Source organism: Harpia harpyja, chromosome 21 (assembly GCF_026419915.1).
Source record: "Harpia harpyja isolate bHarHar1 chromosome 21, bHarHar1 primary haplotype, whole genome shotgun sequence".
NCBI classification, from domain to species: Eukaryota; Metazoa; Chordata; class Aves; order Accipitriformes; family Accipitridae; genus Harpia; species Harpia harpyja.
Genome location: NC_068960.1, coordinates 12,881,212 through 12,908,756, shown reverse-complemented (window position 1 = coordinate 12,908,756; position 27,545 = coordinate 12,881,212). Strand labels below are relative to the sequence as shown.

General features: G+C 38.4%; 1 protein-coding gene across 6 annotated transcripts in view; it reads left to right on the top strand.

Moving 5' to 3' along the window:
- Nucleotides 1–27,545, top strand: part of CLEC16A (C-type lectin domain containing 16A) — a 93,310-nt gene that overhangs the window by 9,984 nt on the left and 55,781 nt on the right. For all 6 annotated transcript variants that reach the window (XR_008232820.1, XR_008232819.1, XM_052772791.1 and 3 more), the window contains exons 4-12: nucleotides 309–457; nucleotides 1,718–1,823; nucleotides 3,718–3,841; nucleotides 4,764–4,938; nucleotides 6,558–6,611; nucleotides 9,162–9,275; nucleotides 14,572–14,800; nucleotides 16,191–16,320; nucleotides 21,609–21,709. Coding sequence is in view for 4 of the 6 variants with exons in the window: in XM_052772791.1 (XP_052628751.1) it covers nucleotides 309–457; nucleotides 1,718–1,823; nucleotides 3,718–3,841; nucleotides 4,764–4,938; nucleotides 6,558–6,611; nucleotides 9,162–9,275; nucleotides 14,572–14,800; nucleotides 16,191–16,320; nucleotides 21,609–21,709 (1,182 nt within the window). In the remaining 2 variants the exon portion in view is untranslated. The remainder of the gene's footprint in view (nucleotides 1–308; nucleotides 458–1,717; nucleotides 1,824–3,717; nucleotides 3,842–4,763; nucleotides 4,939–6,557; nucleotides 6,612–9,161; nucleotides 9,276–14,571; nucleotides 14,801–16,190; nucleotides 16,321–21,608; nucleotides 21,710–27,545) is intronic.

The window sequence follows — 27,545 nt, the reverse complement described above, 5'->3', positions numbered from 1 at the left end:
TACAAGCCTTTGAGAGTTTATGACTTTGGGAGGAAAAGAGAGTTGGTTTAAGTGTTATTAGCTGCAAAGCCTACATAAATTGAGGAAGGTGAAGTATATTCTCAGTTGTCTTGTTCTTGGGAGCAAAGACCTTTGTACGGAACAACTTACTTATATTACTGCTTGAAGCCATCGCTTCAGTTGTTTGGCTAAAAATTGGGATCTTCAAGCATCAGGTAGTTTGTTGCTACCTGGTACTTTAAATACAGCTCGTTAGCATAATGATTTTTTTCCTTCTGTTAACCTGTGTGATATCTCTTATTTTTCAGATTACCTGCTCTCCAATAACTATGTAAATTCTATTATTGTCCACAAATTTGACTTTTCTGATGAGGAGATCATGGCATATTACATATCATTTTTGAAAACTCTTTCCCTGAAACTCAACAATCATACTGTACATTTCTTTTATAATGAGGTAAGTGAAGGAGGAGTTGCTGTGTAAGGATAAGAGGACTTTAATTAGAAATTGATAGCAATTTGGCACATATTCTATTTGGTCTCTTGTCTGAGCATGTCCTGCATTTATTTTTATAATGGTAATATCAGTGATTGAGAATTCATTTGTGGGGATGTCGTGGTTTAACTCCAGCCAGCAACTATGCACCACACAGCTGCTCACTCACTTCCCCCCTACCCAGTGGGATGGGGGAGAGAATCGGAAGAAAGAAGTAAAACTCTTGGGTTGAGATAAGAATGGTTTAACAGAACAGAAAAGAAGAAACTAATAATGATAATAACACTAATAAAATGACAATAGTAATAATAAAAGGATTGGAATATACAAGTGATGCACAATGCAATTGTTCACCACTCACCGACCAACCGATGCCCAGTTAGTCCCCGAGCGGCAATCCTCCCACCCCCACTCCCCCCAGTTTATATAGTGGACATGATGTCACATGGTATGGAATACCCCATTGGCCAGTTTGGGTCAGCTGCCCTGGCTGTGTCCCATCCCAACTTCTTGTGCCCCTCCAGCCTTCTTGCTGGCTCTGAAAAATCCTTGACTTTAGACTAAACATTACTTAACACACTGATGTTTTCAGTTGTTGCTATCAACATTCTTCTCATACCTAATTCAAAAACATAGCACTGTACCAGCTACTAGGAAGACAAGTAACTCTATCCCAGCTGAAACCAGGACAGGGGATCTCTGCAAAAGCATGATAAGGAAGGTCTTTGTCCTCACACATCTATAATAAAATCAAAATCTGGAAGTTAGCATTATATTGGGCTGTTTCAGTAGTTCTGAAGTCTACTTTCCTGAGAATTCAACTTGTTTATGCCTTGTTTTCTTGTGCTTTTATAAACAGGATCTTTTCTGTTGCACCACTTAGAACTAAGAGGCTTAGTCAAAGTCTAAAGAGCCCGAGTAATCAAAGGCCAAAATTGAAATGGATTTTTCCTCTCTCCATTCCACTTTTTGCCAGAAGAGGGCATTAAAGCACTGAATATGTGCAGCATTAACATGGAAAGCTCTGGTGCTTAAAGCGGTTTATTTTAATGCAGAGCTACAAATGCAGCTGACTGTGCATTGTAAAATCATTTCGATTACTTAAGTAGAAGGTAAAAATATCAGAGTAATACATGGAAAACATTTTTCATACAGAATCCCAACAAATATTCTGTACATGTTTTGGTTAATTCATAAATGCTTTCTTTCCTCTTGTTACAGCACACTAATGATTTCGCTTTGTACACTGAAGCTATTAAATTTTTTAACCACCCAGAAAGCATGGTCAGGATTGCTGTTAGGACTATAACTTTAAATGTCTACAAAGGTATGCTTTTTATATATTGAAGAAAGCATGTTTACGAAATGCTTGTTTCATTGTAGTTTAATTTTCAATTATTTACATTTAAGGGTTTTCTGTGTGTTTTATGAGATTGAAAAGCTTAGCATGTTGGCATGCTTCAGATACACATTTTTGTTTTTATGAAACAGAACCCCAAACCTACAGTACCTACTTGTAAATAGTACTGTTTCCTCACAGATGAAACTGGTTTAAAAAAACCAAAAATATCAAGCATACACAAGGAACTTTAGCTTCCCTTCCAACAGAGATCGGAGTGTGACTGTATTTAAAAACCAACCAACCAACCAAAAAACCAACCCCAAAACCAAAGTGCTTTAAGAAAGAATATAAAGTATTTTTTGCTTATGAACTTGAGCTTTATAATGTATGAAGCAGTAATCTTGTTGGCTACATCACTTCCTTTTGGATTTGAAGTGCATTAGAATATGATTGTAGAGCTCCTAGATGCTGCAGTCACTCCAGTCTAAAGAAGAGCTAGACCATTCCTGGAGGTGCCCAGTGAAGGCCAGGAGGCTGCAGTCACAAATTCCTGTACTGGACATTACAGTAGGACATAAGGAAAAAACCCCTAAACTTCACTGTGAGAATAGTTAAGCACTGCAAGAGGTTTTCCAGAGAAACTGAGGAATCTGTATTGTTGGAGATCTTCAAAACTCAACAAGGCCTTTAGCAATCTGGTTGAACTTTGAAGTTAATGCTACTTTGAGAATGTCCAACAGTCACTTCCTCCTAAATTTTTCTTGGGGTCTATAAAATCTGTAATAGATTGAAACTATCAGAGTGGTCTCTGTAGAAAAATTGGTGTGTATTCAGGAATTCTACCTCTGAAATCAGCATGCTGTAACGTAGTATGTGTTATGGAAGATGTTCATGCAGGGCTTCTTATTCTTTAATCCATTTTAAATCAAATTACATTTTGAATTTACACAACTTTCTATCAATTAAGAGAAGTAGTGATTTGATGACAGTCTTCATCATAGAAGAATATAAGATATTTTTTAAAAAAATGAAAAAATGGCTTTGCAAGTAATTGGATAGCCTGCATAGCAGATAGGTTCTTTATAGTGTTGACTGCAAGGGACAAAATGTCTTTCTTTTGTATGCTGAGAAATGGGCACTTGGCACTTGTTTTCTACTTCAAGGTGCTGTAAACTCAAATATGAGCTCACAAAAAGAGCAAAGTGCAGGCTTCATATCCTATTTGTTATATATTTATGTAACTAAATATTTTTGTGGTAAAAAGTGTACTTGTCTAGAATTTTCATTGAATGTTGTAGTGATATAAAGGTTAGAGTTGAATAAACACAGCTTGGATGTTCAGGTTTCATAATTTTCTGCTATCCATTTGCATATAGTCTGATCTAACACCTACCCTGTAGCTTTTAGTTTAGATGCCTTGTTCTTTAGCTTTTTAAACCCTTTTGGAGGATGTCGCTATCCCAGTTCCTAATCCTGTTAACTGTTGTCTGTTTCTTTTGCCCTTCCTTCACTGATGATTCCTGTGTTCCTTAATGCAGTGTCATGTAAGTCTAACTAGCTTGACTTTCAGCATTACTGCTTTATTCTTACGCTTTTTTCTCTTTTTTTAATAATGTGCTAAAAAAACCTTTCTGAATTCCATTAGATTTGTTTATCTTCAGACCTATGTAAATATATCAATATTAGGCTCATTCAGGCCAACTAAGAATTGATATGATGCTTTTGTAGATGTCCATTTCATGCATAAGATCATATCAGGTATATACTCATATGAAAAGCTAGCATGTAATCAAAACTCAGAAGATACTTTGTTGTATTTCTTAAAAATTAATAAAAAAACCCTGGCAACTGATTTTTCTTTTTAACAATTTCTCTTCAGTGGACAACCAACCTATGCTGCATTACATTAGAGATAAAACTGCTGTCCCTTATTTCTCCAACCTTGTTTGGTTTATTGGAAGCCACGTGATAGAACTGGATAACTGTGTGCAGACTGATGAAGAGTAAGCTTTTACAAATCCTGGGTATTGAATGGAAATGCTTTTCCCAGATGTTGATACTCTCCTTATTTTGTCTGTAGTAGTCCAGTTAAGTTAGTTTCTGAATATATTCCCTTGCAGACAGTTCAGGCTTTTCAATCTTGCAAAGTTTTTTTGGTGATTCTTTGAATTAATAGTGGTTAGTGCTGTGTGCCCTATCTGTGCTAATATCCGTACCAGTACATTAGTGTTTGGCAACATGCTTTTTCTTCATCTTTGTTTTAATTCTGCTAAATTTAGTAGATATCCAGAAGACACAAAAGGTATTTTGTGCTTCTGAATCTTACTAACTTTGTCATTTTAATGTTCCCTTTTCTGTGTATCATCTCAGTAGAACGGCTTTCTGAAAAGATTCTAGGAAAAAAATTTAAACTGGAAAGGTGAACTTTATTTAATATGTGAACTGTCAGACCTGAAATTCCTGTGTGATATTCCACTATCAACTACAGGAATATTCTGTTGATTCAGGTTATTCTTGGTTTGCCTTCCCACCCCCACCTTAGAATGGGCAGCTATTTCTGGCTTGCTTAAAGTGAGGAGGTAGATGTTAAATACAGCATAGATTTCTTCTTTTATTTTTGGAAACAAATCTTAATGTTTTTTTATGGCTGGCTTGTGAAAAGACTGTGGCAGCAGAAAGCGAAGTTTTGTAAAAACATTGCTTCTGAAAACTTGGGGAAAAGCTTGATATGTGCAACCTAAAGCACATATAAGCCTGAATACTGTTTGCTAGCTGCATTAGTTGACTTTACTGAAAACATCTTCTTTAGGCAGATGATATGTGCAAGGTGATCTGTGGAAGGGATGCACGTTAATTCTTTCCTTAAGTTTTTAAGACTTTGACAATTGATTATATCTGAGACTTACTTTCAGCTCTCTTTTTCAGGCACAGAAATAGGGGCAAACTGAGTGACCTGGTAGCAGAACATCTTGATCATTTACATTACCTTAATGATATCCTTATCATTAACTGTGAATTTTTAAATGATGTGCTGACAGACCACCTACTTAATAGGCTCTTTCTTCCCCTCTACGTGTATTCATTAGTAAATCAAGATAAGGTAAGCTAATACTTGCAAACAATTAAGTTTTAAAGATATTACTTGCTTTCAGTATGTGTAATGATTTGTTCAGCAGGTGTATTCTGTAGTAGGGTTAATACTGTTGATACCTTATGTTTGTGTGTTTTACATGAAACAGCTTAAATAAGGTGACTGTAGGGGAAGTACACTGAGGTTGAATTTAAGGGCAAAATAGATGAAATGTTATTCACCAAACAGATACTGTTTTGGATGACATGGTTGTTAAATGCTAACAATAGTGGAGACGAGAAGAGCTGCAAATTTGGAACAGGGTTTAAATGTCTCTGACACTGGGAGATGTGTGATTTCCTTTTCTGATATGGTAACTTGTCTCCTGGCAAAAGCAGATTGTAATACCTTTTCCCAGTATATGTGCAAATTTTCCGTGGTGTAAAAATCCATTCCAGGTAGAAAATACAGTTTTTGTTTTGATACTTAATTCTTCTATTTGCAGATAAGCTGTGTTTGAATGTGGTACAGTTGAATCTATTTTTAAAGCATAGCCTTTAAATTTAGTGGAAAATAATTTTTAATGAAATAGAAACTGTTCTTTTAAAACCTGTACAGGTTCCTGTATTCACTTGTCTTTAAAAAAAAAAAAAATGCACTGTTCAGTTTATTTCTGTTTTTTTTCTTCTTTTTTGTTTTCCCCCTCCCTTCCCTCTTCTTAATCTTCTGTAGGGGTGTTTGTTCTTAAGGTACACAATGCTTTGTGAATTTCAGCATACTTTCATTAACCAGAAGTCAAGTTTCTTGCAAGATAATGAATTCAGTATATTGCATGTGCGCTGAAGATTGAATAACAATCAGCTTCTTGTCTTGCCATTGATAAGGCCATTGAAATAGGGTGAAGCAGACTTCCTGACTTTTACTTTCATTTCAGCTATTCTAACTCTTTCCATTCACACATGTACAAAAACCTGCTTGTCCTCCTGTTTTCAGGCAGATGTGTCTATTGTCATGAGGTCAGAGATATTTGCGATTGTAAAACTGGGCTGTTCTTGCCTCTTGAGATAACTGATGAATTTATTTGGTGACGGTTTTTAAAGTATCCCTAATTTATCTTAGGAACATCTTGATTAACACTGGTATATAAATTTAGCACTGTTGTGCTCAAGTTATACTTCAAATATTTTTGCCTAATGTGATTTACTTGATTTAGAGGAGTGTCTGTCAAGGCACATGTTTTTATTATGTGGGTAATATTTCATTGTCTCCAAATAGCTAATTTTTAAGAGGAGACTTTAATGGATGTTCACCGAGAAGTGCTTTTTGAAGGAATAGTAGCATAGTGAAAACCAACATACTTCTCAGATACTCATCTGTTAAATTTAAGTTATCAAAGTGGCTATGGAAGACAGTAATCAATAGTGATATTTTAAGCATGTAGAGTAAGGGACACGCTTATTTGGAGAGTCTTAATTTGAAATAGATTACAAGAAGTGAATGTTAAGGAGCATGATGCTTTCTGAACATTTTGTAGCAGAATGTGGAACAATACAGTATTAAAAGTTTTGTTTTAAATTAAATATTAAACAGCGTAAATGCTTTAACTTTGTATAAATAAATCAGCATTTTTCGTAACGTTTTTTCCGTAGGGTGGAGAGCGGCCAAAAATAAGTCTCCAAGTTTCTCTCTATCTTCTTTCTCAAGTAAGTATTTTAAGTATTTTGTCCTATTTCAGAACTTATTTTGCAGTAGTGTTATAATTTATAAATTACTGTATTTTCACCTATTTTGGCAAAGCCATTAAAGACAACTTGGCAAATGAAGTTTTAAACAGATCAGTTTCCATTTAATAAAAAAAAGCAAGATCTTTTTATGGACAGACAAATAGCTTCTTACCTGAGTTAATATTATTCTTCTGAGGATCCCATAGCACAGGGTAGCCTTTAGAGCATTCAGTGATTATAGTTTATGTACACCACCAGACAAGTGGTGTGTAATAGAGCCATGCAACATGCTAGGACAGAATCTATTAAAATTGCAGGTGAAGTTTAGATAGATGCTGTATTGCACTTTTTATCTGTCTAAGCTATGGAAGAATCCATGTTTGAATTTTCCTCTTTTGAAAAATGGAGGGAGCAATGATCTCACGGGTTTTTTGATTGTTTTAAAAAAACCCAAACAACCAAACCCCCAAATCCCCAAAAACTCATGGCCACCAAAACCTCAAACTTTCACACAATTTGAATTTCATTATGCCTATACCTTAAATCTATAATTAAGTGTTTGTTACTGCTTTTTCTTACCAATCCCACCTCCTTTTCTTTCTGGAACTTATTTTCAAATGAAGAGAGTTTTACAGTGGATTTTTTTTTTTATTGTAGAGAAAAAAAATCTTTTTTCCCTGTAGTCTTTGGTGCATTTCTGTGAGACTAGTTTTCTTAAATTAACGTTCTCTGAAAACAGTTTTGACTTGTATTCATAGAATGTATACTTCTTTTTTTCTTTGAACTTACGATTTTGCATTAGTCATTTTATTATGGTCTGGCCCATAATTTCATCTCCTCTTTTTAAGAACTTTTCTGAAAAATGTGATTTTCCAGGATAAGATAATTTGATGCTTCTTAATTTAAGCCTAAAAAATTGTGATGTTGTGGGAGTTATTTACCACAGATAAAACCTTGGGAGCAACAGCTTCTTGTAACTAGAGGGATCTGCATCATAGGGTTGTATATGTTGACCTCTTTCAACCTCTTTGATTTCAGCGCAAGTCTTGGCTAGGTATCAGTTCAGGATTTGCATCTTGTTCTTTATTGTTTTTAATAAAGAAAATGGAACTTTTTTCATAACCATAAAGAATTGGGACCAAATTTTGTGTATCAGAATGGGTTGTGATGCAGAAAATCAAGCTATTTTTTCTGTAACTGGCAGAAATGCATCTTTTTCCACCTCTTTTTAACCTAGAGTCTGTCTTTGATGGAGTGGGATCTGAAAGTGTACACCGAGTATCTGAAAAACCTTCTTAACTATTTCTGTTATTGACACCAAGCATATGCTTTAGGCATTACTCATATATTAGAGACAAGTGCCTGAGAGACTCGTACTAGCTGATGAAAATCCACTGTTGTAGATTTTCATCCACTGTTCACAAAGTGAACATGTAATGTACTTCTGCCAAAACGTGCCTGTGTATAGTCAAGCTACACCTTCTGAATTGGAAGAAGCTTGAGGTTGTCCAAAGTATTTTTGAAGTGTGTTGCAACTTTCCGAAGTTCTACATAGGTCACGGCCACATGCTAATAATCGCTTCACTTTTGAAGCTCTGGAATGGTTCTGACTTTAATCAGAAAACCTGTGGAGATCATGTTTAGCTAAATATTATCAAAACAATGAATAGGTTTACTGATTTAGAAATTATTTGGGGATTTTTCATCTAGAACCACTGTTTAGGGATCCAGTTTTGATATTCCTGCAAAGAGAATGGATATAAGCTGACATAAGGCTATTGTGGCTGGACCTGAGCCAGTTCTGTCCAGAAGCCAGTTGTTTGCTGGCCCAACCTTGTAAGCCTTGCATCAAAATAGAGTGGCTAGTGTAAACAGAGAACTCTGCTAAAGCACCAATGCACTTCTGGATAAGTGCTTTAATGTTGTAGGCAGTATGGCCTTTATTCCTGTGTTATGTAGCCACTTTGTAGTTAGACCATAATTCATTGTGATTTCATAGCCAGAAAAGCTGTTTCTGATCCAGTTCGGCCTATTGCATGACATTTACTCGTGAATCACTGCAAAGTAATTGTGTGCATAACACAGAACTTACTGGAGTCCTCCCAGTCATTGGCATACAAGGTCAGTGGATGCTGTGTACAATAATCAGTTTCTGTAGTTTCTTAAAAAAACAATTTTCTGGAGCAGTTTTAATTTGGGTTCCTTGCTAGAATATCACACAACTTTCATCTCAAAGCTGATGAGGAGAGAGAATTGACATTTCTCAGAAGGGGGGAGGAGTATGAAGAATTATTAAAACTAGGTAGCTTAAAATGTAAAGTTCAAATACCTGTAGAGAGGATTATGGTCTCCTGTGTTTTGAGGTAGACTTCATGAACTATCAGTGTTACCAATTGTACTTTACTGTATATGTAAACTTAAGATACCGGTTTAACAAGGTCAAAGAAGTATGTTCAGTGACTGAAATTGTGAAACTGTATGTGTTCTGTAATATATGTCTGATATTTCTTTCCACCCTTCTTTTAATAGGTTTTTCTAATTATACATTATGCCCCTTTGGTGAACTCATTGGCTGAGGTTATACTTAATGGTGACCTCTCGGTGTTTTCTTCTAAAATTGAGCAAGATATACAGAAAAACTCAGTAAGTAATATTTTTTTTTAGAGGCAAAGAAAATATTTGAAAAACAAAATCAGGTACCTGGAAACTGGTAAGCTAAGGTGATTGTGTTTAGGAGAGAAGAGCACCAATAGCAGATTTCAGCTTTTGTTGTTGGGTATGATAGCAGAAAAATGTTCTGTGCAACTTACAGTATTATATTCTTGTCAAAGCTGAAATATTTTTGTGCGTGCATATGTATTTCAGGTAGCGATATAAGAATGTGTAGGACACAAATTAGAATACTTAGTTGCTTCTGCAGGGGTCAGGCACTGCAAAGGCTTCCATCATTTTGATGGGACACTTTTGTAATTCAGTCTTCTGTGTTCAGTTTTTGTTATCAGCTCTTTGGTAGTGAAATAGAAATGAGTCATCTCAACTTTCCTGTGAAATTATTTCCTTACGCAACTTGTAGTAGAAATGAGAGACTTAGAAGAAATACTTGGCCTTATGGTAAATCCTTTGGATACAGAAGGAAAAAAATATTTTTGTCTGAATATTCCCAATGTTTTAGCAGTAAAACTGATCATCTCTGAAAGCGTGCATCAGAGAATATAGACCAGCCACAAATAGATGGAGTGCTATCACTTTGTCATTGCCCTTGTACCTTCAGATTCAATACTGTTTAGATGTTGCTAGATGCTGCTGTTAGTGTTTTTCTAAGTGTGTCATGTATATGATTTTTTCCCTTTTGTTGTGGGTTTCACAGTTTGTGAAATGCTTGCTTGTTACTTTTTAAAGGCCTATTTGAGGATGGTAATAAGAAGGGGGTATGACCTTACTTTGGTTCAGAGGCTTCTGACTGTAGTTCTGTCTAAAGATTGAATATGTCCCCTAATGTCTGACTGGTCAGCAAAGAGTTACTGACTGAATGTTTGATTTATAACAAGCAGTAGATTGGTTCTTCTGCACATTCTTTCCAAGCAGTGGCTATAGCTCTGAGAGTTTCAAGGGGGAGATATGCTTCAACTCTTCTATGATACAAGTCAACTTTTCCAAGTTTCTTCCTACTGTGCAGTGGATGGAAGCTGTGTGGGCTGATCTTAGCTGGTAGCTTTTGTGTTCTGTTATTTTATACTGTTGACCTTGATACGTAGAATCTAATCTTTTTTAGAAAAAAATAACAGTGGAATGGTAGAGCTGACTGAATGCTTTAAGATAAAGCAACCTCTTACTTGCGTTAGCAAATGTCTGACCTTCTGCTAGCTGCACGCTGGCTGTCATGTGTGTTGCTTGTGCAGAAGCAGCTTTGTTACTAGGAAATTTGTGGCGAGATGGTGGGGCAGCAGTTGTTGCAGAAGTGGGATTTTCTTTTCCTGTTATAGTTACTGTACAGAGTTGCAAAATACCTGTAGCATATGTTTGTGTGTTTGCACTAATGTTAGGAATATTAGGGGTTTCCTATGAACTTCTGTTCATCTATTCTCTTATGTTTGTAGTACTATTTAGGTTGCTGCTTCTTACAGGTCTTACATGCCATGAGGCATGGTCTTTAAACTGGGAGTTCTGTCATACCCGAACAGGTAGTAAATAGGAGGGGTATTGGCTTTCTAGGATAGACGCTTAGCGAAACTGCTAGAGGTGGAGCTTTGTTACAGGGAGAGCAGTGTGGTGGCACTTCTGGTGGATGAGGAAAAAACTTCCATGGGAGAAACTTTAGTTTTTTAGTAACCTGTACTGTCAGAAAGTCTACTGGTGAAGGTTGGTTATTTGCAGAAAGAGCAGGGAGTAATCTTCAGCAGAAGAGCTCCATGCCCTATTTCCAATGAGGAGAGCTATCAAGTGACCTGCTTGCACGTTATGGGCATGAACAACTACTGCATATATTGCATGGTATTTTCTACTGAAACACAGCAGTGGGGCTAAAGTCAGCTGTAGATATGGAGGCACAGACAAGTAAAGGTGAGACAGTTTCTTGTTGCTCTGTGGTAGGACTTCTTAGAGCAGAAAGTTGATTTTTGAGTATTGTTAGCCATTTCAGGGGCTGTTCTTTGGACTATAAGGTGTATCAGGATCATGGCAAAGTTATAACTGTGGTGTATTCTGTTGCAAAGAAATGATAAACTTCTATTGAATGTTGGAAGCTATTTCAGAACCTACTTTAGAATTGCTTGTTTTGGGCTCAGTAGAGAAAAGTGATGAGCAAGTTTTTTTAATTTACTTTTTGGCTGAGTTTAGAATTGTGTTTGTTCTTCAGCCAGACCCAAATTTATCTTTTACTAGCTCCTTTCTGTTATAATTTCCCATGGTAATCATTCTGATACTCTAAGCTTGTTGTTCTGGGGATATCTCTGTGTGTTCTGGTGAGCCCCAGTTATCTTTAAACCCCTGCTCTGTACTTAACACTGCTCATGTCTTGCAACTGATACATGTCTTGATATATTTAAATTGAAGTGTAGCTGTCAGTTTCTAACTAACATGTAGTTTCTAAAACCCAAAGTAAGTAGAACCTCATGTCTATATTCACATTCCTAATAAGATGAATTAAAGTGGCATGAGGTGTAAGGAGTATGGACTGAGATTACCAGAAGCAGTGTCAACGTGTCCTCATGATAGGAGACTAAATGAGTAAAGAATACTTAACAAAAATAAAAGCTGAGAAGGGTTGCAGTTGTTGTGTATAAATGCAACATATCCAGAGTCGTTTAGGGCAAAAGAGTAAGGGCAGTTTTCATGACAGGAACAAATAGTACTTTTTACTGGAAACCAATTTGTGGAAAAAAATCACCAGCAGATCTAACTGCTGATAGCTGATGAGTTGGCCATAATCAGCTGAACATCATAGGGCAGTAATGATTGCCCAACCTCCAATGAACAGATTCTCCACCTCAAAGTGTAGCAAATTAAGATACACTTTTCTTTCCATATTTTTTCCCTGTATTTCTGATTTTAGGTGGCATCAGAAGAAATACTAACTCTTATCTCACGGTGAGAGTTGAATATGTGTAGCCAACAGAATGTATTTAAAATTGTTAGCAGTCATCACACTAAGGTTTACCTTACTTCCTGTGAGATCTGTTTTCGTGCATAATTCGGATGTGGGCCAGTTCTACCTATTTCGTGTTTCTTGTTTAACCTCCTTTCTCCTTCCTGTAAAAGTTTTTACTGGTACTGCCTTATTTTACCAGCACACATTGCACAAGATAAACCATAATTGAAAATATGGTTGAAAGACATTTAAAAAATATAAAATAGCAGTATCTCAAACTGTATAATCAACTTAGATAAACCATATACTATGTAAATTAATTTTAAGTCTGATTTTAGAATGTTTTAAATATATAGCCTTGTTATATTTAGCAGAATAGAATATATATGTTGACTTTTTCTCAGCATTCTTTCTTGAGATGGACCGGACCATGGTTCAATGCTTATGAGCACATGCTGTCTACAGGTCTCTTCTGTTATTTTGCTAATGTGGCTAACAGCATATTAAAAATGCAAGGATGTTAAGTACATGCATTCTTCATTAAAAAAAAATGTAGCTACAGGATTCTAGGAAGCAATTGTAAGTGAATGCAGGAAGGGCAAAATGCATTATGCAACTTGCATGCTACTTTTCTTTTCTTCCCTAAAGAATAGGACTTAATATGTTCTTCCCTTTCCTTATGACTTTTCTGATGAGAAGCCATCAATAAAAGGTAATCTGGTTGTAACTCTGGTTGTTTTATAACTTTCCAATGTTGCAGTTTGATCAGACTAAAAATGTATCAGAGAGTTTACTGGGGGACATAAGTGTGGTAAATTTCACGTTGTGGGGTTTTTTTGGTATTGTGGAAGATTCTTCCTACTATATGGTTTGTTTCAGTGCCAAGTGTAAGGTAACTTATGCAAGATTTGTATAAAACCTTTTTAAAAAAGTCAGAACATTCAGAGAAACATTTTGGCTTTTTGACTTGTAGAAGGCTTCTTCCCAGGTCTTTTCCTAATCTCTTATTTTTTATGTAGAGGTGTTCCTTATTAAGTGAAGGGAGGGATTTTTTCCAAACTTTTTCTGAGGTCTCTTTGATGCACTCATCTTCAATACTTATTGTACTTGAGTCACCTAAGGCAGGGAATGGAATCAGTTTTGTATTTACTCTAGTCTTACTTCTTTTCTCTTGCTTGCCCTTAAATTTTCAACCCTTTAGCCAGTGTCAGCTAAATGTGATTGAAGTATTGAGGTCTGAAAGGTAATGAAGTTTCTGTAGCAGTCTTGTTCGGCATAAACCTGTGCTGGCAGGAAGCCCCCAAACCATGGGGTTCACTTCTCAGTAAGAGAGGTTTGGCTAATGAATGTTTATAGCTCTGGGTGAGAGAGAGGGTGTACTCTGGTAAGCTAGCTGCCATGCCTAACAAGTGGGAAGGGAGCTCAAAGCATCACAGTGCAGAAACGATCTGCAAAATTGTGGGAAACCAAGTTTTGTTAGTCCTGCTAGTCACAAAACTTCTTGTGGTGTCTTGTGTCTTTCTGTAAGAATACATTGTTCTCTATTTTTAGAATGGCAGAGAGTCTTGGAAATATTTATTTTCTCTGGGAGAAATTTGTCATCTAAATTTATTTTCTCGCTCTGTAAATTAATAATCGGGAAAATCAGGTATTGATTGAATACTGTTTGCCTGCTTGTCCAAAAGACTTGAAAAGATAAACTACTGATCTCTTTGGGCAGAACACAAGTATAAAAGTCTTACAAATGAAGTGGTGTTGGTTTTCTGGACTTGGTAAGTCAATGTCTGGAGGCCCAGAAAGGTTGATATCAGTGCCATTTATTCCTAGTTGATACAAGGACTAGTATGCTGTTGAGGGAAGCTCAAGAGTCAAGAAAAGTTTGCGGCATAGAGCATTGGGTTTTGTCCTTGCTACTGCCAAAGACATTTAAAAAGTATATTTCATATTAATACATGGCTGTCAACACATACTTTGGATTTTGCTGCCTTTATCCTTTTTGCAGAAGGTGTCTTAATTTTGTATGTACTAGCTGTCTCACCTGTTAAGAAAGTTCAAAGAAGGGAAAAAAATTTTAATAAACTTCTATTGATGAAATAGGCAGTTCTATATCTTCTTGTCTCAAGAAGGCATACTTTTTAAATGACGTATCTTTAGGATATATTACTTTGGAGATAATTGTTCTACTGATGATTTGATACAACTTGAGGTCTGCTTTCTTGTATTTTAAAATGGATTGGAGATTTGTAGGTGGTATGCTAATTTACGTTCTCTTTGATATGAACAGAAGTTTCTTTATCAATTAGAGTTAAAAATGTCTTGCTGTAACTCAGTGTAAACTCTTCAAATTTACAGGCAAAGTCGAGCATCAGATGTTTCATAAAACCAACAGAAACACTTGAGAGGTCTCTTGAAATTAACAAACAGAAGGGGAAGAAGAGGGTGCAGAAAAGACCCAACTATAAGAATGTTGGTGAAGAAGATGAAGAGGAGAGAGGATCTGAAGATAACCAAGATGACCTAGATAAAACTAAAGGTACAGAAGCGAGTTCAAAGGGCATCAGAACAAGCAGTGAAAATGAAGGTGAGTATACCAGCAAATAAAAAACATGCTTATAATTTGGATACTTTTATGAACCTAGTTGTGATCTGTTATGTGACGACTTCTCTTGTTGCACTAGGTGAACATGGGACTATTAAATTTGTTTCAGTCTTTGGCTGTTTGGTTTTTTTTTTTTCTCATGTTAAATCATTCTGTCAGAATATGTACTTCTAATCTGATTAAGAACTATGAATTTCATATTTTCCTGTAGTCTTTGGCCCTTATCACAAATGCATGCCTTACAGCTAGGTGTACATGATTATGGGGCACTTTATAAGTGGACTTCACAACTTTGTAACTTTTCCTTCTGGGGTAAGGCAAATGGTGTAGCCACTTTACCTTTGTAAGATGGTTGGGAGTATTTTATGCACGATTCAATGATAAAATTCAACAAGTGTGCTAAAAGTGACAGTACATGGTAGATGATATTAAATAGTTCAAAACTCAAGAAAACCTCTTTAACTTTTAGGGTTTTTTAGTTGCACGTTTTCAGGATTTTTGAATTAAGAATTGGTTTTATAAGATGAGTGGTCTTACAGCATATCATAACTGTTTATTTTACTAGTTAGTAACTATTAGAAGGGTGTACATCAGAAACTAGTCTTTATTTTAGACAAAAATTGAGAAAAATGTGGCAGAATTGCAAACAATTGAAAGTAAGACCTTTATGCTTTGACAGCCCTCTTCAAACATAGTTGCATTTTGATTTAGGTAAACAGTCTGTTTGAGAAGGCTTTCCTTAAATGGTGTCAAATAACTAATCGTGTATTGTCTACCGTGATTTGAAGAAAATATGACATGATCTGCTCTTTAAACTGGTGCATTTAGTAGTCATCTTTGTCCAAATTCTTAAACAGAAGCTAGATTCGGTCTTAATAGTTCTACTTAAAGCCAATAGGTATGAAGCACTTGGGACCAGGTATCCTGTTTGCTGTAATTGTAGAGACCTATTTACACCCTCTGTGAAACTAGATGTCCACCCATGCCCCGGTCTTACTAGCATTTTCACAAAGAAATTTTTTTTCCAGAAAGAGGTTGTATGTTTTTTTCTTCCTGTGGTTTGGAGGGGAGATTACTGTTGCTTATTTGCCAAAATAATCTGTATATTTTCTTTACATATATTATGTATAAGTATAATTTTCTTGTAGCAGTTAAATTCCTTAAAGAAATGTAAGCAAACTGTTTTATTGGGAAGAAAATTTGCCTACATCTATTCATGCATTAAGCTTTCTGAGGTTATGGTTATACCTCTTATATAGTCGCATCAGTCACTTGTAATGCAAAATGGAAAATACAAAAGAGCTTGCGATAACTGTTTGTTAAAAATATCAAATTAGGGTGTTTTGTTTTGTTTTTTGTTGGTTTTTTTTAGAAATAGAGATGGTAATCATGGAGAGATGTAAACTGTCAGAATTGTCTATCTCTACTGTGACAGAACAGAATACAACAGATGAAGAAAAGAGTGCAGCTGCCTCTGGGAGTGAGATAACAAACTGGAACAGGTATAAAGGAACTGTAATATATTTTGCTGCATCGCTTCCTTACTTGCCCTCCTGTTAACTCTCTCACTTCTCTTAAGGGATGTTTCAAATCTGCCTCCAATTAAAATTACAGGGGTTCTTGTGGATCACAAATAAGTGAGGCAACAGAAAAATGGGATATGGCCTCTCTACTGATCAGTTTCAGAAATGGTGTTGTTCATTTGTAAAGTTTGTGCTTTCCTTTCATTCCAGAATTTTCTAAACCTCTAAATTAAGCCAGAAGAAGTTTTCTTAATGATATTTATGGTCACGTGTCCATTTTGTATACATCTGTAGGGGAAGAAACTAGGAAAATTCCTCAGTTCAGGGCTGAATTTTGCAGAATTTTAGTAGTAGTAGTTGCGAATAAAGCTAATCTAACCTATGTACAGTTTCTAAGGTCCATTAGTATACCTTAGGGTTATTGAAAACTTCTTTTGGAAATGCAGTTTTTAAGTGTTTCTGGGAGCAGAAATTGCCTTGACTTCAAAATTTAAACTTGGATATATTAAATACCCGTAAGACACTTTCTCAGTAAGAATTTTGCATTCTTGTTATTAGAATGATAAATAAAAGAAACGGAACGTGTCACCTCTGACACAAAAGTAATTGCAAATGTGTCCCTTGGGGAAATGCACATTTTTAATAGGATTTCAAATTTATTTTTAAACTTGGGAAATGCTGCCTGGTATTCCCAGAATTTCATTCTGTCTCTATTATAGCTTTGATGTAGCTTAGATTACATTCATTAATAAAGATAACATTTAATTTCATTGTAAAAGTGAAATTGAACCTTGACTTGAACTGGCTTTAAGATACATTGTTCTAGATTATTGATATTTTGACTAAAATATGTGCCAAATGGCTTTTAGAAAGAAATTGGCAATGACTGCACTGAATGCTAAAGCAACTAGGATGCTCAGGTCTTGAAAAGTGCAAAATACTTAGATGGGAGATGTCAATGCATTTGGCAAATGTCTGCATTTCAGGACTCTTTTGATCTGCAGATATGATCTGACAGCATCCTGCATCTTTTCTAAAAATAAACAGCATCAAGGAATGTGCAGAGCTAAAAATACTTTTAAAATGAGGATAGACCTTGTGTAGGGCATTTCTGGCCTTAGTTTTGTACATGAATTTCTGGAAATATCAGTGGATAAGCTGCTACAGTTTAAGGTTATGTGTTATTCCATATGCCAAATGTAAAATTTGAAACAGTAGCTAAATCTCTCAAATTTGCTTAAGTGTGTATAGCTTCTCTCCTACACTGATTGGAATCACTGAGTCTTGTGGATAAGGTGAGCCATGTGGATAAGGTGCTATGTGGTAGTGGAAAATGCAGTGATCTTTTATTTCATGCTTGAAGTGGGAGAAACTTCCATAAGTGGAATAATCATTAATGACTGTGATGATAGTGATTCCTAATGTGTTGTGGTCTTCAGTTGTGGACACGCTCCACAAGAATAAATAATTTGAAAAATACCTGTATGGCATTTGATCCGATTTCTATCAAGTCATTAGTAAAAAGCTCGTAAAGGAAGAAAATGCTTACAGAATTAAAGAAATACGTTTGAAAATACTTGCCATGTAGCCTTTAATATTAAAAGTGGTTTTTAAAAATTGTCCAATTGTTGTTGAAAAATAAGTGGAAAACAGCAGAGTTTGCAGTTAAAAATCTGTAGCTGTAAAAGGTAAGTCAAATTTTCCATTTCCCTTAGCCCTTTTTTCTACTGTGAAGAATATAAAAGAGAAAGTTTAAGTATTTTTGGTGTAACTTTATTTTGATGTGCCTCAGTACTGGAAAGTTTAAGCCTAAAGGCTTGTTTTAAATTAACTTACTTTTATGATATGCTACACGGTGAAGTTCGTTTCCAGAATGCAAAACCTTCATGCTATGTTGTGCCTTCTGTTGCAGCTTCCTTATAGCTGAAGTTTTTCTGGGTCTGTCCTATTATTTAGTCTGTATGAGGATCTGTTGATGAGTGGGATTCCTAGAAGTTGTTTTGGCTTCAGATTATTGCGATAGAGAGTTTGATAATGCAGATAGATAGATGCAGTGAAGAAGCATCTGGAATGAAAATTATTTCTCTCACTGCTGTAATCATATTTTTTTAAAGTTATGTAGTTTCACAAATCTAAGTAGTATGTGGGGGAAAAAACAGTGAAAAATGCATTAGAGATTACAGAAGTTGTTTAATGTAATTAAACATGTAACCATGTAATATTAGTGTTAATGGAACAGCTACTGATATTTCTGCAGCTTTGACCTCTTAAAACATTGGATTTAATAAAATTAAAATAAATACTACTTTTACCTCGTAGGTCAGTTTTTAGGGTAATGACCATCTAATGTTGGTCTGACAACAGACCTAGTGTTATCTAGCATTTAAGTGTTTTAGTAATCTTGAACCTGGATATCTTGGTCCTCTTTCTTCTTTAGGCCTTGAAGCTGAACTCCCTTTGCTATGTGCAAAGCACCCCATTTCAGGATGTCATGAGGCTTGTAGGGCTTGTTTAATGCTTAGGGAGACTGAAGGCACTCTTGATTTATTTTCAACATTGCTAATTCTTTAGGCTGTTTTTGCTTGAATAGTTATGTTTTTTGAGATCTACAATAGGAACATCACATGTGAAGTTTGGCTTGGGTACATACAGCAGTGTTGAACTTGGGCAAAGAGGGATCAAAACTCAAGTGGCATTTAAGTATATCACAGAGGGTGCATGTAATCCAGCTTCAGAAATGCACAAACATATGACTGCAGTGTCACGAACTGAGCAGAGGAACTGTGTTCTGTTATTCTTGTCATAGCCTTCTTTTAGTAAAAGAGAGCACGTTGTTGAAATGTGTGTGGAGCTGACGGGAAGTGTTAAATACATTGTTATGACTTGGGTTGACTGGCTTACTGGGATACATCGAGTGTGACGATGAGGGCGCCAGGGGTCTGGAGTAGTGTATTGGTTTTGTGTGGCAAGGTTTTGGTAGCGGGTGGGGTTACAGGGGTGGCTTCTGTAAGAAGCTGCTGGAAGCTTCCCCTGTGTTCGACAGAGCCCATACCAGCCGGCTCTAAGACAGACCCGCCGCCGGCCAAGGCCGAGCCAATCAGCGATAGTGGTAACGCCTCTGTGATAACATTTTTAAGAAGGAAAAAAGTTGGGACGGCGGTATTTCGGCAGCCGGAGAGAGGAGTGAGAACATGTAAGAGAAACAACCCTGCGGACACCAAGGTCAGTGAAGAAGGAGGGGGAGGAGATGCTCCAGGCGCCGGAGCAGAGATTCCCCTGCAGCCCGTGGTGAAGACCATGGTGAGGCAGGCTGTCCCCCTGCAGTCCATGGAGGTCCACGGTGGAGCAGATATCCACCTGCAGCCCGTGGAGGACCCCACACCGGAGCAGGTGGGTTCCCGAAGGAGGCTGTGACCCCGTGGGAACCCCGCGCTGGAGCAGGCTCCTGGCAGGACCTGCGGATCTGTGGAGAGAGGAGCCCACAGAGCAGATTTTCTGGCAGGACTTGTGACCCCGTGGGGGGCCCACGCTGGAGCAGTCTGTGCCTGAAGGACTGCACGCCGTGGAAAGGACCCATGCTGGAGCAGTTCGTGAAGAACTGCAGCCCGTGGGAAGGACCCACATTGGAGAAGTTCGTGGAGGACTGTCTCCCGTGGGTGGGACCCCACGCTGGAGCAGGGGAAGAGTGTGATGAGTCCTCCCCCTGAGGAGGATGAAGCGGCAGAAAATAACGTGTGATGAACTGACCGTAAACCCCATCCCCGTCCCCCTGTGCCGCTGGGGGGGTGGTAGAGAATCCGGGAGTGAAGTTGTGCCCGGGAAGAAGGGAGGGGTGGAGGGAAGGTGTTCTGAGATTTGGTTTTATTTCTCATTACCCTACTCCGGTTGATTTGTAATAAATCAAGTTAATTTTTCCCCAAACTGAGTCTGTTTTGCCCGTGACGGTAATTGGTGAGTGATCTCTCCTATCCTTATCTCGACCCACAAGCTCTTTGTTATATTTTCTCTCCCCTGTCCAGTTGAGAAGGAGGGGGAGTGATAGAACAGCTCTGGTGGGCACCTGGCATCCAGCCAGGGTTAACCCATCACAAGTAGGTATAGAAGTATGTTGTGTTCTGATCTTTGATAGCCCTTCTGACCCGTAGGTAACCACAATGATGAGTTTGTAGTGGATGCTTCTTGTCTGCTAGGTCTGAAGATAGGAAAATTTATTGGGTTTTATGACTTTGGATGTTATTTTAATGTGTTTTATTTGGATGTAATTTAGGTAATTAAGGATTTTTTTTCCTTTCACTGTTAAAAAGAATTCTTTGAGAGGTAGGAGTTACCTCTTCAATCAAGGTTCTAAATTCTCTTCTGGTGATTCTGATGCTTCCCTGATTTTTTTTTTTTTTTTTTTTTCCCCCTCTGTCTGGACCACCTGTGAAAATGGATTTAATTTCTGCTTGTGCTCTGAACTGACTGGATGCAAGCCCGCTTAAGACAAGAAGTCAAGTTGCCTTGCCATCAAACTTATGCTAACAATCAGCTAAATCTCAGCCATATCTGATCTGTCCAGATGGCTTCTGGGTTAAATTGACTTTTCTGGTCTGTTCAGGGTACAAGTGAAGGGTGAACTTGTCACTGTTTGTAGCTTCCTATGTATGCGTCCTAGATCAAACATGCTTAAACCCAGGAAAACAAAGCTCATTTGCAGTCCAAAGCTTTCTCTTTTCCATTCAGATGTTCCCTCCTTCTTAATTTTTCTTTCCTATAACTGTTCGACAGTAAAGGTTTCTCTGATTGTTTTAGAATAACCTAGCTTCTTTCAAACTTTTGGTGAAAACTGCTTTCTTGTAATACTAAACACTTTTCAACTCCATTTACTACCTGAGTTTTAAGGTAGTCTTTTTTTTTTTTTATACAACAGTGATAGCAGCTCTTTGAAGTTTACTTATGTATGCACTTAAAACAAGCTGTACAATACTTCTGCATATATACTAAATGTGCTACAGACAACCCAGTAACTGTGTGAACAATCAATTCTTGGGAAAGTATTATGTAACAAATCCCGTTAAAACATCAGAATTAATGTCAGGATGTAAATACAAGGCATGACTATAATCCGAGTGCTCTTATGCAGGTTAATCTTTGTTTAATGCCTAAAAATGTGCATTACTGTAAATTTGCCTCTTCCATTAACTACATGCAGAACAAGATAGTTAATCATTTTTCTGTAGATATGGTCTTTTTCTTCATAACCATTTTAAAATTACGCCTTTACACAGGCCTTTTCTTGATATGGTCTATAATGCACTGGACTGTGCTGAAGATGATTACTATGCCCTCTTTGTGCTCTGTCTTCTATATGCAATGTCACACAACAAAGGTAAGCAATTTTTGCTTTTTCCAGAGAAAATTAAATGAGACACATGGTTTTAGACAGGCATGATCTGTTTGTAACTTGTTTATGTATGCCTTAAACAGTGAGAAATTCTTTACATGGGGGAGGCAGAAATAAGTATGCTGTAAGCAAAAACAGTTGCTAAGGATCACCGTTTTAAGAACAATTTGGTAGAAAGCTTTGAACATCAGATAACTTTTCTTCCATAGGTTTCTTGGAATTGGAATAGGATTATTGTGTTTTGTTTTTATCTCTTAATTTCAGTTGAAGCCCACTATATTCAATCTACATATATATGGGATCCAGTTCTTTCCCACTTTGCATGTGTTATGATTGCTACGTGTAAGCCAAGTATAAAACGTTGTAAAACTTCTCCCCACATGTTAAAATTAAATATTTGTATACTTTAAACGTATAGATAATGTACAAGGCCTGAGAATCAGATGTGATTATGGAAGTCATGTGTTGCCTATTTCTATCTAGCTGTGACAGTCCTTCAGTAATTCTTTTTATACTATGCAATTCCTCAACAGCCTTCTCATCCATTGTGCCATAATTGATTGAACGCTTGTTTAAGTTGTCAGTGTTCTATGCCATAATACATCTTGCAAGTCTCTGAAGGAGCCTGGACTATTTTATAAACTAGCAAAACTATGTTAAATGTGTACTTCATTATAATTCAGACAGTATGAGAATATGTAACCTTCTCTAAGGGATGATTATGGTTAGCTTTTTTGTTGTTTATTTTTGTGTGCATTTTAAATAGATTCCTTATGGAGCAATAACATAAACATCTCGTACATGTGAATAACCATGTGTTTCAGGAATTGAGAGCTGAATTTAAGTTACTTTCTGCTTGTGAGGATAGTTTCTACAACATACTAGTAATTTAAACGAATCAACTGCAACAGTAAACTGAGCAAAAGGGCATCAGGTGTGATGGCATGCTTAAAAGTAAGGATTCTGTTCTAGCTTCAAGGTACCTCTAATGAGTGGAAATGAATCTTGAGGGAACTAGTTAAGCTGATCCCCTCCTGTTCTCCTCCATCCTCTTGATGGTTTTATCTTTTTCCCGGAATGAAGGAATGCTTCTCTGAGATTATAATTTGCAGACAATTTCAGGACTTCCACAGTCTCTTATGACAAGATAATAACACAATTAATATCACCGAAGATAGCACCACAGCCTTGCCATGCTCTAGCACTCTCTGACTTGCATCTCTGATTTCCCACACCCCTCTGCAACCAGTATACTTCTTCCAGAAAATGTTTTTCCCTGAGGGACTTTTGAACATCACTGTGGTAGAAAACCCTGATGTCAGAGATGGATTCTCTTCTCTTAAAATTCATTAGCTGAAGCTGTGAATAGCCAAAATCATCAGGTGTATCTGTTGCAGCTTCAGAGAGTCCCCGCAAGTCTTTCAATGTCATTGTAAAGGAGAAAGCCTGCACTCTGGGGTTGTATTTCTTAAGAATTCTTCTATTTAAGACCATAGTCCTTCAGCCCACTGTATTTGCTTTTAGTGTAATTAGTCACTCTTCAATATCCCATTCCCAGAACAGAAGCCTGATACCCTCTCTTGTTCCAAAGATGACTTGCTTACATCTATAGTATTGCTGTAAACAGCGAGGAATGCAGCAGATGCAGCCTCTTGCTGCTTAGTTTCAGCAGTCTCTGCTGTTTATTCTTCACCCAATATCCAGGGTTGCCAAGAGAAATACAACAGGCAGTGAAATATCTGTCTTTTAAGAGACTAAAAGTATCCTGGCCCTAAAACTGGAGATACCTTTTATGCATCCAAGGGGTCAAAATCTACACTTCATTCTTTGGTGGTCACATCAGCCCTTTCTAAATGAAAAATTCTTTAGGCTATACTCATTGGCTTTCCTTGTCAACAATTTACGTTAGCCTGTTGCTCTTTGGAAGCTATTTTCCTTTCTCCCCCTATCCTTGACCCTAGATCTTAGGTGCTACACAGATAATGACATCCAGTTTTGGTCTTCACTGTCTTTTACCAACCCACTCCTCTTGTGCCCTATAATAGACTGCTTTCAGCCTTGGGGGCCATGGAATCAGCGCCTCTGTGTCTTGAAGAGGAGGGGTTTTACAAGCTGCTAATTTAGTGCCCCTGTTTGATGCAAGAACTTCTTTAAAAGCTCGGGAGCTGTACAGCTGCTCCTTTCTACACCAAACTCAATGTGAATCATGGAAGGTGCCTCAGGATTGAGCTGGAGCCAATGTTTGTACCTGAATTCAGTATAATGCGAAAGATCTGTCTGCTTACAGACTTTCTCAAGGTATGCGTCAATGATCCTTTTCTTTTACAAAAAGGCATGAAGGTCTCTCTCCAAACATGGAGAGGCCAAGTTGTTTCTCCAGTTTCAGGAAGCAATAAATCTCTAGGAGTTGTGTGCCTAGGATCTGAGTATCTATTTACTGTCTACCTGACAAAGATGGTAAAAGCTCTAGTGAGCACTTGAATCAGTTCAAACGAACAGGTAATGAATTGGAAATTCAGGATGATTTCTTGTGACTGAATGCAAGACAAGCTTGTCCTCTCTACACCACAGGAAAATGAGTTGCAGTTTTCTATTTCAGTATATTGGCTGTTTCAAACACGTTTCTGATTCTCTAGCTGGTCAGTTTGAATTTCACCTTCCCCTGCTATCCTACTTATTCTGGCACTGTGGAGAAGGCTACAACAGAAAACACTAAAAAAAAAAAAAAAGCTGAATTGCCCTAGCTTAACCAAGAACTTTGGTTTCAGGCCTTGCTTCTAAGGGAGCAGCCTTCTCAGCCTCCTGTCACTAAATGTAGACACCCTATTGAGGCTTTTGATTGTGACTCCTTCAGTTTGGATACTGAGTCTGCATTTTGCACCATGTTCTTGAATTAGTTTAAAGAAAATTTGCTTGTTTTTCACCAGCAATAAACGTCCATGTGAACAGGAGGAAAGCATCCCAAGAGGTACATGTATGCAGCTAAACAGGTTTGTTGCAAATTGTATCTGAGAGATCTTTAATCCCAGAAGGAGCCCTTCATATATGTTGCTAGAGCATGTACTGTATCTCAGGAATGCAGAACGCTGCATCCTTGGCAGGCAGTCAACCAAACGAAAGATGCTGAATATAAATTATTTTGCTGTGATTTCAGTTTGGCCGCTTTGTTGAGCACCTGCCTGTTCCTGCCTCATTCATAGAATCATAGAATCACAGAATCATTTCGGTTGGAAAAGACCTTCAAGATCGAGTCCAACCATTAACCATGCCCGCTAAACCATGTCCTGGAGTACCCTGTCCACTCGCTTTTTGAATATCTCCAGGGATGGTGACTCAACCACTTCCCTGGGCAGCCCATTCCAATGTTTGACAACCCTCTCAGTAAAAAAATTTTTCCTAATATCTAACCTAAATCTCCCTTGCCTCAACTTGAAGCCATTTCTTCTTGTCCTGTCTCCAGCCACCTGACAGAAGAGACCAACACCCACCTCACTACAACCCCCTTTCAGGTAGTTGAGGAGAGCGATAAGATCTCCCCTCAGCCTCCTCTTTTCTAGACTGAACAGCCCCAGCTCCCTCAGCTGCTCCTCATAAGACTTGTGCTCCAGGCCCCTCACCAACTTGGTTGCCCTCCTCTGGACACGCTCCAGCACCTCAATGTCTTTCTTGTAGCGAGGGGCCCAAAACTGAACACAGCACTCGAGGTGCGGCCTCACCAGTGCCCAGTACAGGGGGACGATCACTTCCCTGCTCCTGCTGGCCACACTGTTTCTGATACAGGCCAGGATGCCATTGGCCTTCTTGGCCACCTGGGCACACTGCTGGCTCATATTCAGCCACCTGTCAACCAGCACTCCCAGGTCTTTCTCTGCCAGGCAGCTTTCCAGCCACTCTTCCCCAAGCCTGTAGCGCTGCATGGGGTTGTTGTGACCGAAGTGCAGGACCCGGCACTTGGCCTTGTTAAACTTCATACAATTGGCCTCAGCCCATCGATCCAGCCTGTTCAGATCTCTCTGTAAAGCCTCCTTACCCTCAAGCAGATCGACCCTGCCTCCCAACTTGGTGTCATCTGCAAACTTGCTGAGGGTGCACTCAATCCCCTCATCCAAATCATCAATAAAGATATTAAACAGAACAGGGCCCAACACCGAGCCCTGGGGAACACCACTTGTGACTGGCTGCCAACTGGATTTCACCCCATTCACCACAACCCTCTGGGCTCAGCCATTCAGCCAGTTTTTCACCCAGTGAATAGTGCACTTATCCAGGCCACGAGACGCCAGCTTCTCAAGGAGTATGCCATGAGAGACAGTGTCAAAGGCCTTGCTGAAGTCTAGGAAAATAACATCGACAGCCTTTCCCTCATCCACTAGGCCGGTCACCTGGTTGTAGAAGGAGATGAGGTTGGTCAAGCAGGACCTGCCTTTCGTAAACCCATGCTGACTGGGCCTGATCCCCCTCTTATCCTGGACTTGCCATGTGAGTGCTTTCAAGACAAACCGTTCCATAATCTTCCCCGGTACCGAGGTCAGGCTGACAGGCCTGTAGTTCCCCGGATCCTCCCTCCGACCCTTCTTATAAATGGGAGTCACATTGGCAAGCCTCCAGTCCTCTGGGACCTCCCCTGTTGACCAGGAACGCTGATAGATGATAGAGAGTGGCTTGGCAAGGACCTCTGCCAGTTCCCTCAGTACTCTTGGATGGATCCCATCAGGTCCCATAGATTTGTGAGTGTCCAGATGGCATAGTAGGTCCCTAACTAATTTCTCCTGAATTAAGGGGGGTATGTTATGCTCTCCATCCTTACCTTCCAGCTCATGGGGTAGAGTACCCTGAGGATGACTGGACTCACTATTAAAGACTGAGGCAAAGAAGACATTAAGTACCTTGGCCTTTTCCTCATCACTGGTTGCTACGTTCCATTCTGTATCCATTAAAGGAAAGATATTCTCCTTGGGATTCTTTTTACTGTTAACATATTTGTAAAAACATTTTTTGTTGTCCCTTACGATAGTGGCCAGATTTAGTTCTAGCTGAGCTTTCGCCTTTCTAATTTTCTCTCTGTATGATCTAACAAGATCCCTGTACTCCTCCCAAGTTGCCCGCCCTTTCCTCCAGAGATGATAAACTCTCCTTTTTTTCTTAAGTCCTAGCAAAAGCTCCCCATTCAGCCAGGCCAGTCGTTTTCCTCGGCGGTTTGACTTGCGGCACATGGGAATAGCCTGGTCCTGAGCCATTAAGATTTCCTTTTTAAAGAATGTCCATCCCTCCTGGACCCCTTTGCGCTTCAGGACCATCTCCCAAGGGACTCTCTCAACCAGTGCCTTGAAGAGGCCAAAGTTAGCCCTCCGGAAGTCCATAGTGGTGGTTTTGCTGACCACCTTCTTTGCCTCACCAAGAATTGAGAATTCTATCATTTCATGGTCACTAAGCCCAAGACGGCCTCCAACCATCACACCTCCCACCAATCCTTCCCTGTTCGTAAACAACAGATCTAGCAAGGCTCCTCCCCTGGTTGGCTCACCCACCAGCTGTGTCAAGAAGTTATCTTCCACACACTCCAGGAACCTCCTAGATTGTTTACTCACTGCTGTGTTGTATCTCCAGCAGATGTCTGGAAAGTTGAAGTCCCCCACAAGGACAAGGGCACATGATTCTGAGACTACTGCCAGCCGCTTGTAGAACGATTCATCCGTCTCTTCAAGCTGGTCAGGCGGTCTATAACAGACTCCCAGCACAATATCTGTCTTATTGGCTTTCCCTCTCATCGTCACCCGTAAGCACTCCACCTTGTCATCAGAGTTGTGTAGCTCTGAACAGT